Source organism: Ammospiza nelsoni, chromosome 2, assembly GCF_027579445.1.
Source record: "Ammospiza nelsoni isolate bAmmNel1 chromosome 2, bAmmNel1.pri, whole genome shotgun sequence".
NCBI lineage: Eukaryota > Metazoa > Chordata > Aves > Passeriformes > Passerellidae > Ammospiza > Ammospiza nelsoni.
Genome location: NC_080634.1, coordinates 48,779,905 through 48,793,911, shown reverse-complemented (window position 1 = coordinate 48,793,911; position 14,007 = coordinate 48,779,905). Strand labels below are relative to the sequence as shown.

General features: G+C 38.7%; 1 protein-coding gene across 1 annotated transcript in view; it reads left to right on the top strand.

Annotated features, from left to right (window-relative positions):
• Nucleotides 1-24: 24 nt before the first annotated feature.
• The window catches only part of MIPEP (mitochondrial intermediate peptidase), a 65,752-nt gene continuing 51,769 nt past the window's right edge, over nucleotides 25-14,007 (top strand). The window contains exons 1-10 of the mRNA XM_059465824.1: nucleotides 25-255; nucleotides 3,217-3,390; nucleotides 5,206-5,294; nucleotides 6,286-6,372; nucleotides 7,338-7,401; nucleotides 9,081-9,263; nucleotides 11,859-12,015; nucleotides 12,474-12,522; nucleotides 13,174-13,234; nucleotides 13,848-13,900. Of these exons, the coding sequence (XP_059321807.1) occupies nucleotides 79-255; nucleotides 3,217-3,390; nucleotides 5,206-5,294; nucleotides 6,286-6,372; nucleotides 7,338-7,401; nucleotides 9,081-9,263; nucleotides 11,859-12,015; nucleotides 12,474-12,522; nucleotides 13,174-13,234; nucleotides 13,848-13,900 (1,094 nt within the window). The 5' untranslated portion in view covers nucleotides 25-78. The remainder of the gene's footprint in view (nucleotides 256-3,216; nucleotides 3,391-5,205; nucleotides 5,295-6,285; nucleotides 6,373-7,337; nucleotides 7,402-9,080; nucleotides 9,264-11,858; nucleotides 12,016-12,473; nucleotides 12,523-13,173; nucleotides 13,235-13,847; nucleotides 13,901-14,007) is intronic.

The window sequence follows — 14,007 nt, the reverse complement described above, 5'->3', positions numbered from 1 at the left end:
GCGCGGACGCGCGGAGGCCGCGGCCGTGCCGGGCCCGCTCCGCTCCGCTCCCGGCGCTGTGCTCCGCTCCGCTCCGCCATGCTGGGCGGCTGCCGGCGGGCGCTGCCCGCGGCGCTGGGCCGGGCGCTGCGGGGCCGGGCGGCGGGGCAGGGCGGCCGGGCCGTCAGCACCAGCTGGTGCCCCGTGGGCACTGCCTTCGATGTGAAGCAGCAGCAGCAGCAGCCGCTGCGCGGCGGTGCGGCGGGCAGGGACACGGTGAGCGGCGGGAGGGGAGGGCCGGGCCTCCTGCGGCAGGAGCCCTGGCAGCCTCGTGCTTTCCTCTGCTTGTCTCAACTGTTTTAAGGGAATTTTTGGGGGTAGTTTTTCTCTTGTGTGTAATATATTTTTATAAGCGTTTATATTGCTTCTAGGAAATCCAAACGTTCTTGGTTTTGGACACAGAAGCGTTTGACAGTGACGGCCTTGTGCGTGGGAACGCTTTTTCAGTGGTGCCCATGTCCATAAAGTGAGATTGCCCCTTCCGTTCCCCCTGGCTGCCAGCCCTCCCCTGGCTGTGCCGTCCTTCCCGTGTCAGTGCCGTGCCCCTGCGCTCGGACAGTGCCTCGGGAGCAGCCACGCTGCCCACATCCTCTTGCCTGGGCTTAGTCTTGATGTCTTGCCTGTGGCGAGAAAAGGATTTCTTTGCTGATTTGGTGACAGCTGAGTTTTCTGATGCGTATCTTTTTAGCGTCAGGAACGTTTGTTCATGTGTCTTCTTACCCGGAGAGGGTAAGGTAGCACAGTGCATACAGAAGAGGTGCAGCTGTAAAATCCAGGTATTTGCCTGCTGACTCAGCTATTCCTGCCATGGTGCCCAGCCTGGTGGAGCTGGTGAACTTTGGGTTTTAGAAAGGACAAATCTGACCTCTGTTTATAATCTGGCGCTTGCCTTGGAAACCTTGCTTCAGGTTGTCATGCCTCTGCAGGCACACTGGTGGAAGTCTTGCTTCGGGAAATAATCAGTTAAATATTGTCCATTTGGCTGGTCTAGGGAATGTGTTCCAGGTGATTCACTTGGCCCACGATTCTTTTCGAATAGAGGTGCATATTTCAGGCTCACCAAGAGGCTGTGCCAAGTAGGATGTAAATGCTGAGACCAAGTGAAGACAAAAATGTTTCAGCCATGCAGCCAATAACATTAAAGAACAGAGAGAGCTACACCAGGCTTCATTTTTTTGTAATTTTTATTTTTTTATGTCAAACTTGATATCATATGTAATAGGAGTTCTACAGTTAATTTATCTCCAAGAGAAGATATATCCTGGTCACAGCGCACTACATGTGCTGGATGAGCTTGCTTGGGGGGGGTGGGTGATGATGTCAGGAAGGCATGGAGCTCCCAGGGATATTGCAGGACACTGCATCCTCTGGCTGAGGATCCGAGTGAAAGGGCAGTCTTGCGTGTCTTACACAGCAAACATTATTCAAGAGTGCTGTGACACAAGGATATTTATGTTTTGTGCACATATGTAAAAATATAAAAATACCTTTCAATGTTCACTTCAGGCCAGTTTCTGTTCCCGAATAATACATTAAAACATGGGAAGTATGAGGAAAAGTTTTCTTTCATTAGCAAATAAAGAAGGTGCTTCTAGCAACAGTGAGAGAAAGAAAATATGAAAAAGCAACCCAACATGTTCTGGATGCGTACTTCAAGGGTTGCTTTTGCTTCAGAATATATACTTGTACAGAAAGCTGTCAATTTGTAGCTTTTTGATTTATTTGGTTAAATCTTTGCAAGCTGCAAACCTGCAGCTGACTGCTATAATAGAAAGAGTTTTCAGAATGTGGATTATAACTGATTGTACTGCAGATTTGAAAATCCAGATTGTGGTTCTTAGATACTGAGGTTGAATTTGGAAGGGATGGATTTCCTGTGAAATCACATACCTTTCACTGTTTGATGCTGTGGTCAGGAAGTGAGGAGATGCTCATGTTGTAGTTGGGCAGTTGCAAAGGGATGTATTGCTTGAAGAGATATTGCTTTAATTTAGATGAAATTAAGGAATTACTGGGATAAGATTTTTCACCCAGGGTGTGGTTGGGCACTGGCACAGGCTCCCCAGGGAAGTGGTCACAGCACTAAGCCTAACAGAGTTCAAGAAGTATTTGGACAGTGCTCTCAGGCACATGGTGTGACTCTTGGGGAGGGTGCTGTGCAGGGCTGGGAATTTGAATTCAGTGATCCTTGTGGGTCCTTTCTTCATGAGGAATGAAACACAAAGCTTTTTCAAACAGTGTTAAAATGATAATACAAAAACAAATCTTTGACTGAAAGCCTTCAAAGTGCACAACATGGTGATATGTACACATGATACTGTATTTCTACATTTTTATAAGATCAGTTGATTAGTATACCTATCAAATATTGTCCAATTAGAAGAGCAGCTGGGTTAGATAATTTACCCCCTGGGTTCAGCCTCATTGGAGCTCCCCCCAAGCCTCCCCCAGTCTTCTAACTCTGCATTTTATTATGTCTATGATATGTGGTGCAAAATAAAGTGACCTTGCTAAACTAACAGGCAAGACTAAACAGAATTTCCAGAATGGATCAATAGGAGTTTGTTAGCTGTGAGAAAGAGAGCTGGGAAATTACTAGAAGTTATAGCTATGTATTAACAGTCTACAAAGCTACAAATACATGAAGAATACATAAAACTCAAAAGTCTTTAGCCATCACTTCCAACTCGGGGATTCTGTGATCCTTTGAAATCTTTTTCTTGTTGTAGGTCTACACTGCGGAACTTCTCCACAAAGCATTAGTAGTTTTGTTTGATTAGTGGTAGAACCTAAGTCTCTTCCATAAATGCAGAACTAAGTGCCATCTGCATTTACCCTGCACAAGTAAGTGTTTACCTTGCCCCGTGGGACAGGGCCAGGCTTGATGGGAACTTCGGTAATAAAACAGTTCATTCCACAAACATTTTCACTTGTTGTTGATTATTCCTTTGTGGTCTGCTTCCAGTACTGGGGGCTCATTTAGTGAGCCTGAGACAGCTGTCCTGTTGCCTGCAATCTCTTGATATCTGGTGCTGCTGTCCAGTGAAGTGTTACAGTGTGCTAACTGGGGTCATTTGGGTAAAATTCTGTAGTGATAATTCAGTCTTGAAACAAAGGAAAGGTGCAGAAGTCAAAGAGGGCAGTAGTGATGTGTTTTCCCTGTGTTTTGCACTGCAGGGTCTGTTTGGTGTTCCGGAGCTGAGCTGTCCAGAAGGATTTCAAGAAGCACAGGACAAAGCATTGCAAGAATCAGAGCAGCTTGTTCAGAAGGCATGCTCAACACCACCTGGGCCAGAGACTGTAATGATCTTTGATCAGCTTTCAGATAGCCTGTGCAGAGTAGCAGACTTGGTATGTTATTTTTTTTTATTTTTACATAAATTCTTTTAAACTGGCTGAGCTTACACTATGTTCCATTTTATGATTTTCTACACTGCAGTAATAGTGCAGATAGCAGACCAGCTCCATGAAGTTTTGTGTTAAGACGGAAAATTAAATTGATTGAAAGTGAATTACAAAAGCTTTTACTAAATGACAGCGAAGTACAAATCCTGTCAAACTGCCCAGCTATTTTGAAGACAGATGCGAAAAAGTATAGAAGCCACAACCAGAAAAACAACAGTGAAATTGTACTTGTGCTTCAGCTGCAATATTAACACATAAACTCTCCAGCGTTACTTATATTGTAGAAAAGAGGGTTTTGATTTCAGAATTAAAGTTGGAGTGGCAATGCACATGTTTTAAGTTATGATCATTTTTAGGTGAAGGTCCATAAAAAACTTCCAGAGTAAAGGCAGCAGTATCTTATTAACACAAGAAAAAGGCAGCAATTTCTTAGATTGCATTTTTTGTCATCTACAGATTTAGAGTACTTGGTCTGATATTCTGCATCACAAAACTTTATTAGAGCATTTCATATTGCTCTCTAGAAGTTTGCCCAAAGTATATCTTTTATCAAAGCATCATTCTTTGGTTGGAGGAAGCAGAACCAACGTTCATACTGAAGTCAGTTCTTAGTGAATAGATCACTGAGTTTTTTGAGGTCACTTGGGTTTTCACGTTTGAATGTCTCAATTCTCCAATCTTGTTTCTTATTCTTTTATAGATTTAAGACATCTTTTGTGCCAGGCACTTTTTCCTTCTGAACGTACTTAGAAGCTCTGTCAAGTCATTAGTTCTTATGTTTTGTATAGACTATGCCTAATTCTGATTAATCAGTCAATACCTAAGTAAAACTTTAATGTCAGAATTTAATGGCCATAGTTTTTTTATAAGTTTGCTTATAAAATTATAAGCAAACTTATATAAAGGAGCTAAAATGATCTCCTTTGTATTATATTCAGGCTTTTTATGTTCACAGCTACACAGCTTGCAGAACTGTCTGGAAGTTATTTGGTCATTGTTGTCTGTTGTTAGAAATTTTGATACCTGTCATTCAGCACCTTTTCTGTCAGTATTATACAGGATTTTAAAAACGAATTCTAAGAAATAAAGGTGTTAAGTTCTAAGGCTGCCTTTTCAATCAAAAGGCAATGTTTTACACTATCAGCTTGTTGCATGTATTTTCTGTAAAATCATGCTTAATATCTTCAATATAGTCCTAGACTTTAAATATGTTCCCAATATTTTAAGTCTATCGTTTCAGTGCTAAAACTGCCCTGACTTGGTGTCAGCAGTCATGGAAGCCCCTAGCTCCCCAGCCCCTTTTAGCATCCTTCTAGCCTTGTGAACCCCCAAAGGATTTGGAGATTTATAAAAAATCAGTATTTCTTCCTATTAGGAAATGTGCACATTTAGTGGTGGGCTTTCATCTTAACTAGAAAATTTAGTTTTAAAAATCTTTTTTGAAAACATTTAAATATGTTGGAGTAGGTCTGTATAATGAGGACTCTAAGATACACACTGCTTAAAATGTTTTAAGAAGGGTGTGAATTAATGATGTTTATTGGAAGGATACAAGGCACTGTGTGGTTTAATAATTGTCAGCAAAGTTTTCTAGTCAACTTTATATTTTAGCCAAAAAAAGGCAAATTCTACAAAATGATTGCATAGAACTAAAAATAAATGTTAATATAAATGGAACTGCTTGAATGCAGTTTATTTATAAACTGGGAGGTTGTTTTATTTGTCTTTTTGCCTCACTGTTTTCTTCTTCTACTGTGTCAGGCTGATTTTGTAAAAGTTGCCCATCCTGACTTTGCGTTCAGAGAGGCTGCTGAAGAAGCTTGCAGGAACATTGGTACTGTGGTAGAGAAGTATGTTTTCTTCTTGTTTTCTCTTTTTTGTTTTCTGTTTCCATATGAAGCTTTAAAAATTACTGTATGATCATTATGAAAACAGCAATCAACAAAAAATATTTGTGCATGGGAACAAAGTGTCAGTCTTCTGTTACAGATATTTAAGGATTTAGTTTTGTTACAGTATCTCATGAAAGGCTTTTCTATTTTAGTTGCAGTTTATGACTCCATGTCCCTGAAGCCCATCATAGGCTGAAGTGGCATTTTTCTAGGGCTTGCGACAATTCTCTAGTGGTTGTAAAGTTTATGGACAAAATGCTTGAAAGTGGATTTCTCAGGACTTTGATTAAGTATACGATATATAACAATATGACTTTAATATCTGAATACCACTTCAGATAGAAAATTTGTAGAAAGAAGAAATTACTCAGGCTCATCAACTGTTGTGTACATGTGTTTCATTGCCCGCTGTATCCCACCTGGGAGTGTAGGATAACATGCCAGCAAATCTGATGGGCACAGTGTTACCTGCATGGGGACAGTGCTTGGTGTGTGGAAGTGTTCTGGGGATAGTAAGCTCTTAGTAGCCCAGTGGCAGTCAGCAGCACATTTATCTGATGGCAAACTTGAGCACAGGTTTTCCTTTAATGGAGTCCTTTCAAAGTAAGGATTAGAAAACATTCTCCCACCCTTATGCTCTCACCATGATTATCTTTGTTCATAAAAACATAGGCTGTGTTAGACTTGCTCATATTGCCACAGAGTACCATCCCAAAGTATTTTTCTGTCAGATGCACAATGCCTGTTTCCATGCTGGTTTGTCCACACATGCTCTGTATAGAAATTTTCTACTTTTTAGCTGTTATTGTGAACCAGAAATCACTTTGAAAATACAGTCCTTGGCTTTTAATGTTGTTTCACTAAATACTGCCTTTGAATAAGTAATACCAAGAAACTGAAATATTAGTCTGTTGTTAGTGCATGATTCTTTTACCCTGTATCTTTTCAGATTAAATACGGATGTTGAACTGTGTCAGAGTCTGAGACGTCTGCTAGCTGATGAAACTGTATTGAGTTCCTTAGATCCAGAAACCAGGTACTTATTAATGCTTATAGATCTTCATAGATTATAAATAGAACCTTGCAGATTTAGTTTCTTAGATGCCATGTGTTGTTCCTTATTGTATTTATATTTTGTGTTTTCTTAAATTAATAAATGCAACTTATGGAAAACAAACCACATTTCCATTATTCATTTATTAGTCTCTACCAAACTACCTGCACAAGAGTTAGGAAGTTTGTAGTTGTGTAATCTTGGAGAATGTGACTGTAGAGCACAAGATATATTTATGCTGAATAACCTGAGATCTTGCAAGAACAAAATAAAAGAAAACTTAAGATTTTCTTCAATAATATTATTTTGATTAAAATTATATACTATACAGTGGTGTACATATCAATGTGCTTAGGAATAAAATTAGGAACAGACTATATAACTTGATTTCACTTTATAGAAATTCATTTATATTTTTCAAAATTAGATTAGCAGTATATTTATTGAAAGCTTACTTTATGGTTGCTGTGATAGGTTTAATTAGCTGCTTATGCAGTTACAGTTTTGAATTATTTATTCACTGACATGGTTAGACAAGCTTAATGAATAAGTTATTTCCTTCTTCCTTCTTTCACCACAATCAAGGATGTTAGATTTGGAAAGATATTTTTGTGATGTTAAAATAAATGAAGTATGAAAGGAAATTAAAATGGTGATTTGCACAAATTGTTTGAACATCTAGATTAAGGTACTGGAATTATTTTGAAGGATATTTTCAAAGCAGATGACTAAACTAAGAACAAAGGACAAATTGTTTCTCATTGAGTGAATTATTAAGGACCTAAAATGTAGGAAATCTTTGTCCATAATAAAAACATTCATATAACTGTGGTGTTACTCTCTGTGAAAGACATGAAACATAAATAACCACTAAAGGCAAGATCTGTTAAAAAATGCTGCTTAGTATTAAATGAGGCTGTTTTAACAGGGATTTACTGTATTTTTAGGCGAGTGGCAGAACTTTTTATGTTTGATTTTGAGATCAGTGGCATTCATTTGGATGAAGAAAAGGTAATTTCTGGCTACAATGTATGAACAAAAGACCAGATAATGAAACATGTGGGACATGAAATCTTGTGCTTCTGGGTCAGTTTGTCCTATGTGGAATTGTGTTGCCTTAGAAGTGATTAATTTTGACTATTTTACATCACTTCTAAAGGTAGTTTTTAAATAGTTGGTTGTTCTTCGTAGTTTGGTCCTCATCATTCCTTTCTGTTCTGGGGAGTTATAAGCAAGTCCTGGGATTCTATTTTCTTTCTTTGGTGTCTGCATCAGATATTTAAAATAGCTACTCAGTTGTCAGAACAAGATATTTACAGAGAGGGAAAAGCAGCTCTCCATGCACCTTGATGACCTTGAGGTTAATCAAGTGGAGTGTGTTAGAAGGGTTCAGGTGTGTGTTCAGGCACTCCTGGGGAGCTCACATAACCAGAAGTTGTAAATCTTGTTCAAAATTGAGTATCTGGGCATGGTCTGATTACCTTGGGCTGTCTTGGAGCTTTTATATACTTTTACAGTAGTTAGTGATGGATTTTTCAAACCCAGCAGCTTACACCATGCTTTGTTGTATGGATGATCTGTCTGTTCAGAGTTCATGTCACTGTATGAAGTTAATTCCTTGTTTATTTGAGTTATGCCCTCCAAAAAGATCCATACAAAAGCTCTTCTACCCAGACTGATGTTAAAGAGTTATTCTGAAGATAATGGTTTTAATGGTGTTTTGTGACCTAGAAAATGGTTCTAGAATGTATTTTTACAATTACATTGTCCAAAGAACAACCCTGAAACTTAAGTTCTGGAGTTTGTCTGATTTGGCTATTGGTTCTATGATGCTTCATCTCCTTTCAGTTACAATTTCACTTATTTTTGCATGTTTTCATCTTCCTCCCCTGCCTATCCCACTTTCCTTGCTTGCTGCTCAGTGTTTCTTTTCATTTCTCATTTAAGATTTTAGTAATCCTTCCCTGTTTTAAGTTGAGGTTTACTTCTTCTACAAAGACTTCCTGCTTTTTAAAATAAAACTCTAAGATATATTTTCAAGAGAAGGGGTGGGAATGGGAGGACAGAGATCATGTTATGTCATTCTTTGGATTTTACAAGATATGTTGTATCTGTACCCTCAGCCTTTGTTTATTTGAGCTGTGAACCCACAGACAATAAAGACCACAGTGTACTAATGTGAGCAAGTTCACTGAAGCACATCTTGTATGATTAAGTGTGTGAAATACTGTGATGATGATAAAACTCTAAATCACAAACTCCTAAGAGAAGGATTGAAATACTGTAAATAGTTTACAGTCTCCAGAAAACAGCACAATACAAACAGGAAAAAGAGAATTTTATTCTATATCTGTTTTAGGGTATCTCTCTTAAAAATGCTTCCTTTTTTTATTCAATGTTTTACATAGCAATCAGTTACAAGTTAGCAAAGCTTGTGTAATTTCTACTTGAACTCCACTGTATATTTTTGTACTGCAGAAATGTGGGCCTTTTCTTTGAAATTTCAATGCTGTATGAGCATCTGGTCTTGTTGACTTGCCCTGCATTATGACTTTATTGATTCTGTAGGTATAATCTTAAGTGTTGTACTTTCTGCTTAATTTTTGAAAGAGTCCTTTAAGGTTTAAAAACTTTGAGTTCTGCTTGTACTCTGTCTGAAGATACTGTTTTGTACTTTATTTTTCTTACAGCGTAAAAAGGCAGTCGAGCTCAATGTGAGAATATTGGATTTGTGTAACGAATTTCTGATAGGAACTCACATTCCCAACAAGATTGACAAACATGTGTTGCCAGAGCACATTCGGTATAATTTTACAGCCGAAGGCAATTACCTACGAATTGCTGGTCTGCATGCTGATTGTCCTGATGATCTGGTTTGTATTCCCTGACTTTACTTTGGCATCCTTTATACCAGAAGTGCATATCAGTTATTTGACTTGTTAGTGAGTCAAATCTCTGTGGTTTGTGATTATGCTGTAATTACTAACAGGGAAAAACTCTGTTAGAATGTAATAATCAATGGCATACTTGACAGTAGCAGGTATGAAATAATGGTTGTGCAGATCCTGAATGGCTGTAGGAAGAAGAGGGGCAGAATACAGACTGGATTTTAGGCAAGCACACTTCAGTTTATTCAGAGGTGAGATCCCATGAATTGCAATTCTGAAGGGCAAAGGAGCTCAAGAAAGCAGGCAGTTCTCTAATGGCAGTGTCCTCCCAGTGTGTGAGAGGATTTAGATACTCAATGTATCCTGATCCTTAGAAAGCCAAGCAGATGTATGAGGAACCAGGCTTGACAAGCAAACAACTCTTAACAAAGCTCATCTCCAGAATATATCATACATGGAGTGGAAGGTACAAGATCCAGAGGAGGAATGTAGAGACATTGCCTGTATGTGTAGGTATGGTGTTGGGAAGGTCAAGGCTCAACTGCAGTTGTGACTTGGAAGGGACATCAAAAGCAATGAGAGCAGTTACTGTTGCATTGGTACTAAAAGCCTAAGCAAGGAAAACCTAGGCTTGGTATTGAGTAAGGTGGGGGACAGAGGCACCAGACAGATAAGGCTGAGATGCTCTCACTTGCTTTTGTCTCAGTGTTCACCATGACTTTAGTCCAAGGCAGGAGATTACAGTCTAGATTGGTGAACAACCGGATAGGTAAAAAAACAAATTTCAGGATCAGAGAGTGGTGGTTGAAATGCACCCTACAGGAAGACTGGTAATGGAAGAATTCTTGCAGGAGTCTATCCTGGGTTCCCTATTTAACACCTTTATTAGTGACATAGAGGAAGTGACAGAAGGCTTGCCTACCAGATGTGCAGGGGAGAGCAAATAGGGAGGAACAATCAATACACTTGATGGTGAAGGCTGACATTCAGAGTGGCCTAAAAGCTGGGATAATGGTTCAGTGCCAGTCTTACATAATTCAAAAAGGACAAGAGCAAAATCATACACCTGGAAATGGAGAGCTCCTGGTTATGGGTCAGGCTGGGACTGCCTGGCTGGGTGTGATCTGTGGCAAAGGCCCACAGTGCTGGTGAGCAGCAAGTTGAGCATGAACCAGCAGTGACCCTGGCAGCAAAAAGCCAACAGCATCTGGGCTTCCCTTAGACACTGAGTGGTGAGATTGTAGCCCCACTCTTCAGGAGTGTCTTCAGCAGAGGCCACCAAGATGGGCAGTAACTGGAGTGTGTTCACTGTAAGGAAGGGCAGAAGGATTTGGGCTTGTTCCACCTGTAGCAGGGGTGGTTTGGGGGGACCCTGCCAGCACCCTCTCCTACCTACAAGGAGGTCATGGAGAAAATAGAGCCAGGCTCTTCAGCATGGTGCATGACAGGAGAACAAGTGTCAGAAGGAAAAGTTGAGAAATGCCAGTTGGAGAAGTTTTTCCTGCTGATGATAACCAAGCAGTGAAATAGTGAGATCATCCTGTCTCTCCCATATGTGCAGGGTTTCAGGACTAGACTGGAAAAAGCCTTATGTGACTTGGTCTTAGCTCATAGCTGTCTCTGCTTTGTGCAGGAGGTTGGATTAGAGGCCTCATGAAGTCCCATCCAACCTCAATTATCCTGAAAAAAAACTTACTTTAGTTATTGTTAATGTTGGTTTTCTGAAAAAGAATTAATTTAGAGTTATAAATTTAAAATTAATTTAGACTCTTTGAAATATGGCAGTGGCACTCTAGACTTTTAGTTACAATTCTAGGATCAGGAGCATATTGAAACATTTCAGGGTTCTTTCTTCACTTATGCTATGTAGAGAGCGGCTTAGTTCAGATGAAGGCAAGTATAAGTTGTTGCTGGATTTCTTGAGCTTATTCCATATGTAGAAATAAAATTATTTGTGATTGGTTTGTGAAACATAAAAGCATTTTATTAAATTTTATGAGGCTTCAGGTAGTTTTTTTTTTCAGAGTTATGAAAAGACCCAAACTAAAGACCCTAACTAAAAATATGAGAAAAGGAGAAAGTTTATGGATAGATGGGCAGACTAATAGTTTTCTACTACAAAAGAAATAAGGCTTTTCTCTTCCTCTCTTTTCTCTCCCCTGACCCTGTCTCTTTTTCTTGTCAGATTCTGCCATTAGCAAACTTAACTGATATGCAGAGAACAGCTTGGGTTTATTTTCAGAAGTTTTAATGAGTTAAAGCAGCCCACAGAGTGGTCTGAAAAGCACAGATGTTGGCAGAAAGAGGGAGGTGATGACAGGCTGTTGACAGGAGTAGAGAACAGGACCCTTTTTGGCATTCTTGATCTGTTAGGTTGTCTCATTGCATTTCCTCATTCCACTTTTAATGGGTAAGAGCTGTAATTGTCAGGCAGTTGTAATTAGTATTGTTAAAAGATTTTAGGCCTTTTCCCACCAATATCAGTGTAATACAGCTGTTATGCCAATCTTCAGTTGCATCACTTGTTTCTGTTAAAAATCACTCTGTAGCAATGTGACTTTTTTTTTTTCCTTGCATTAGGTGCGGGAAGCTGCTTACAAGATTTTTCTGCACTCAAACTCTCAGCAGCTGGCTCGATTGGAGGAGCTGCTTGTGAGCAGGAACAGCCTGGCACAGCTGGTTGGCTATGACACCTTTGCCCACAGGGCTCTTCAGGGAACAATGGCCAAAAATCCAGGTAGTAAGGCATGTATGGAAGGACATGTTGAGAAGTCAAATGTGTAACATATGAGATCAAAGGTTGTTCGTTTCTTTAGCTAAGTTTGCACATAATTCTTCCAGTGAAGTGTTCTATTGCAGTTACATTTTGGTGTATGCCATACTCAGTGGTCACTGTAAATAACAGTACTCACTGAGGAGGATCTGGTGTTTTAGTTCAGAATTGATGCTCACTCCTTAGATTATGAAGGTGTTATCTCAGCACATAAAAAAGTAAATGGAGTACTAGATGCTCTTAAAATAATGTCAATGGAGTAGTTTGTTAAAAAAAATCTAATGGAATTTTTATTTGGAATAGTAAGTGTAAATTTAACATCCTTTAAATTTAACATCCTTTAAATTTAACATCCATCTCATGTAAATTTAACATCCTTTGGGAAGGGAAGAATAAATTTAATATTTTTTCCTTCCTTCTAGAAACAGTAAGACAATTTCTAGAGAAGCTTTCTGAGCAGTTGTCTAAAAGGTATGCCTTTTTCACTATGTTTTTTTTTTAACCATACTCTTTATTTCAAGAATAGAGGGACTTGTGCAATAATAAGCTAGTCAGTGCTGCTTATTATGTGCTTTGATTAAATAAAAACCAAGACTTCCCCAGAATTTTGAGAGAGAATAAAAGCTGTGTGCTTAGAATAGATTCTCTGTCTGTGATCAGAGAACACCCCGGACTGAATGCAAGAAGTGCAGTTAACAGCAAACAGGAAGACCAAGCTGAAGTGTGGAACACCTCTCCTGGTCTTCTTGCCATATGCCAACTCCATACATTTTGCACCTGTAAATAAATTTCCATCTTTGTCCCTCTTGCCACCCTGAGCTCCACACAGCACAAAACAGTTTCATCACTGGGTATAAATGGGTTGTATTGTAAGAATGAAAATGCTTTTGAGCTGTACAACCACATGAAGAGGGACTGAATTTGAAAGTACCTGAATGGCGGAAGCAGATTGAAAAGATTTTTGTACTGTTGTATGTGGACCTGCCATTTTATCTAGTTATTTTATATAATACTATAAATCTCTGATGATGGACATTTTATTAGGATGTAATATTATCATGTACTGTATTTTACTGCTCAAAAATCTTTCATTATTGTTTTCATCATAAAAATATTTTTCAGAACTCAAAAAGACTTTGAAATGATGACAAAGATGAAAATGAAGCTCAATCCCCACAATTCAGTAAGTTACATTTAAAAAATGTAGTACAAGGTAATCATGTTCTACAATTACTTCTACTTCAGTGTATAAGATGTAGTAGAATTAGAAACATTCTCTCTACTGGCTTCAAATGCTTTCTGACCACTTAGTTGCTGTATTAAAACTAAATACTGAGTATTTGCTGTTGGTTTATACGAAGTGATACTGAGATAAGAAAAACATAAAGCTGTGAAAGGGACTATCACTTTGCTTTGAATTAATTGACTCATTTGATAAATAAAGGTTTTACTTTAGGTTAGATTCAAGACCAGTTTGTGTACTACATTGAATGTATCTTAATGCTGTACATATCTAGATTTATCTTTTTATTTGAACTGAGTGTATTTCTTGAAATCTGGTATGAAGTCCTATCATATAGTTGAATAAGAAGAAGACCAATCTTCAAGAAGTGTTTAAAAAGTTTTCAGGTTATGATATATGATGCTATTTTTGGATTGAGCCCTAACTGTTTCAGATTACTTTTCAAAATTCTGTGACTTAGTGAAACTGCAAAAATACTCAAGTGAAACAAAACTTTTACTCTGGGTTCGCTTGTTGTCTGTTATTGTAATTATAAGCTGGAATTCTCTTTCAGATGCTGATGCCATGGGATCACCCCTATTACAGTGGAGTCCTTCGTGCTGAGAGGTAAGCTCCTTATGTTCCTGATTGTAATGTAAATGAGTGTCCTTGCAATAAAGACAAAGAAAGTCCTCAACATAAACAGGATTTCTTTCTTTGAAGATGTACCTCTA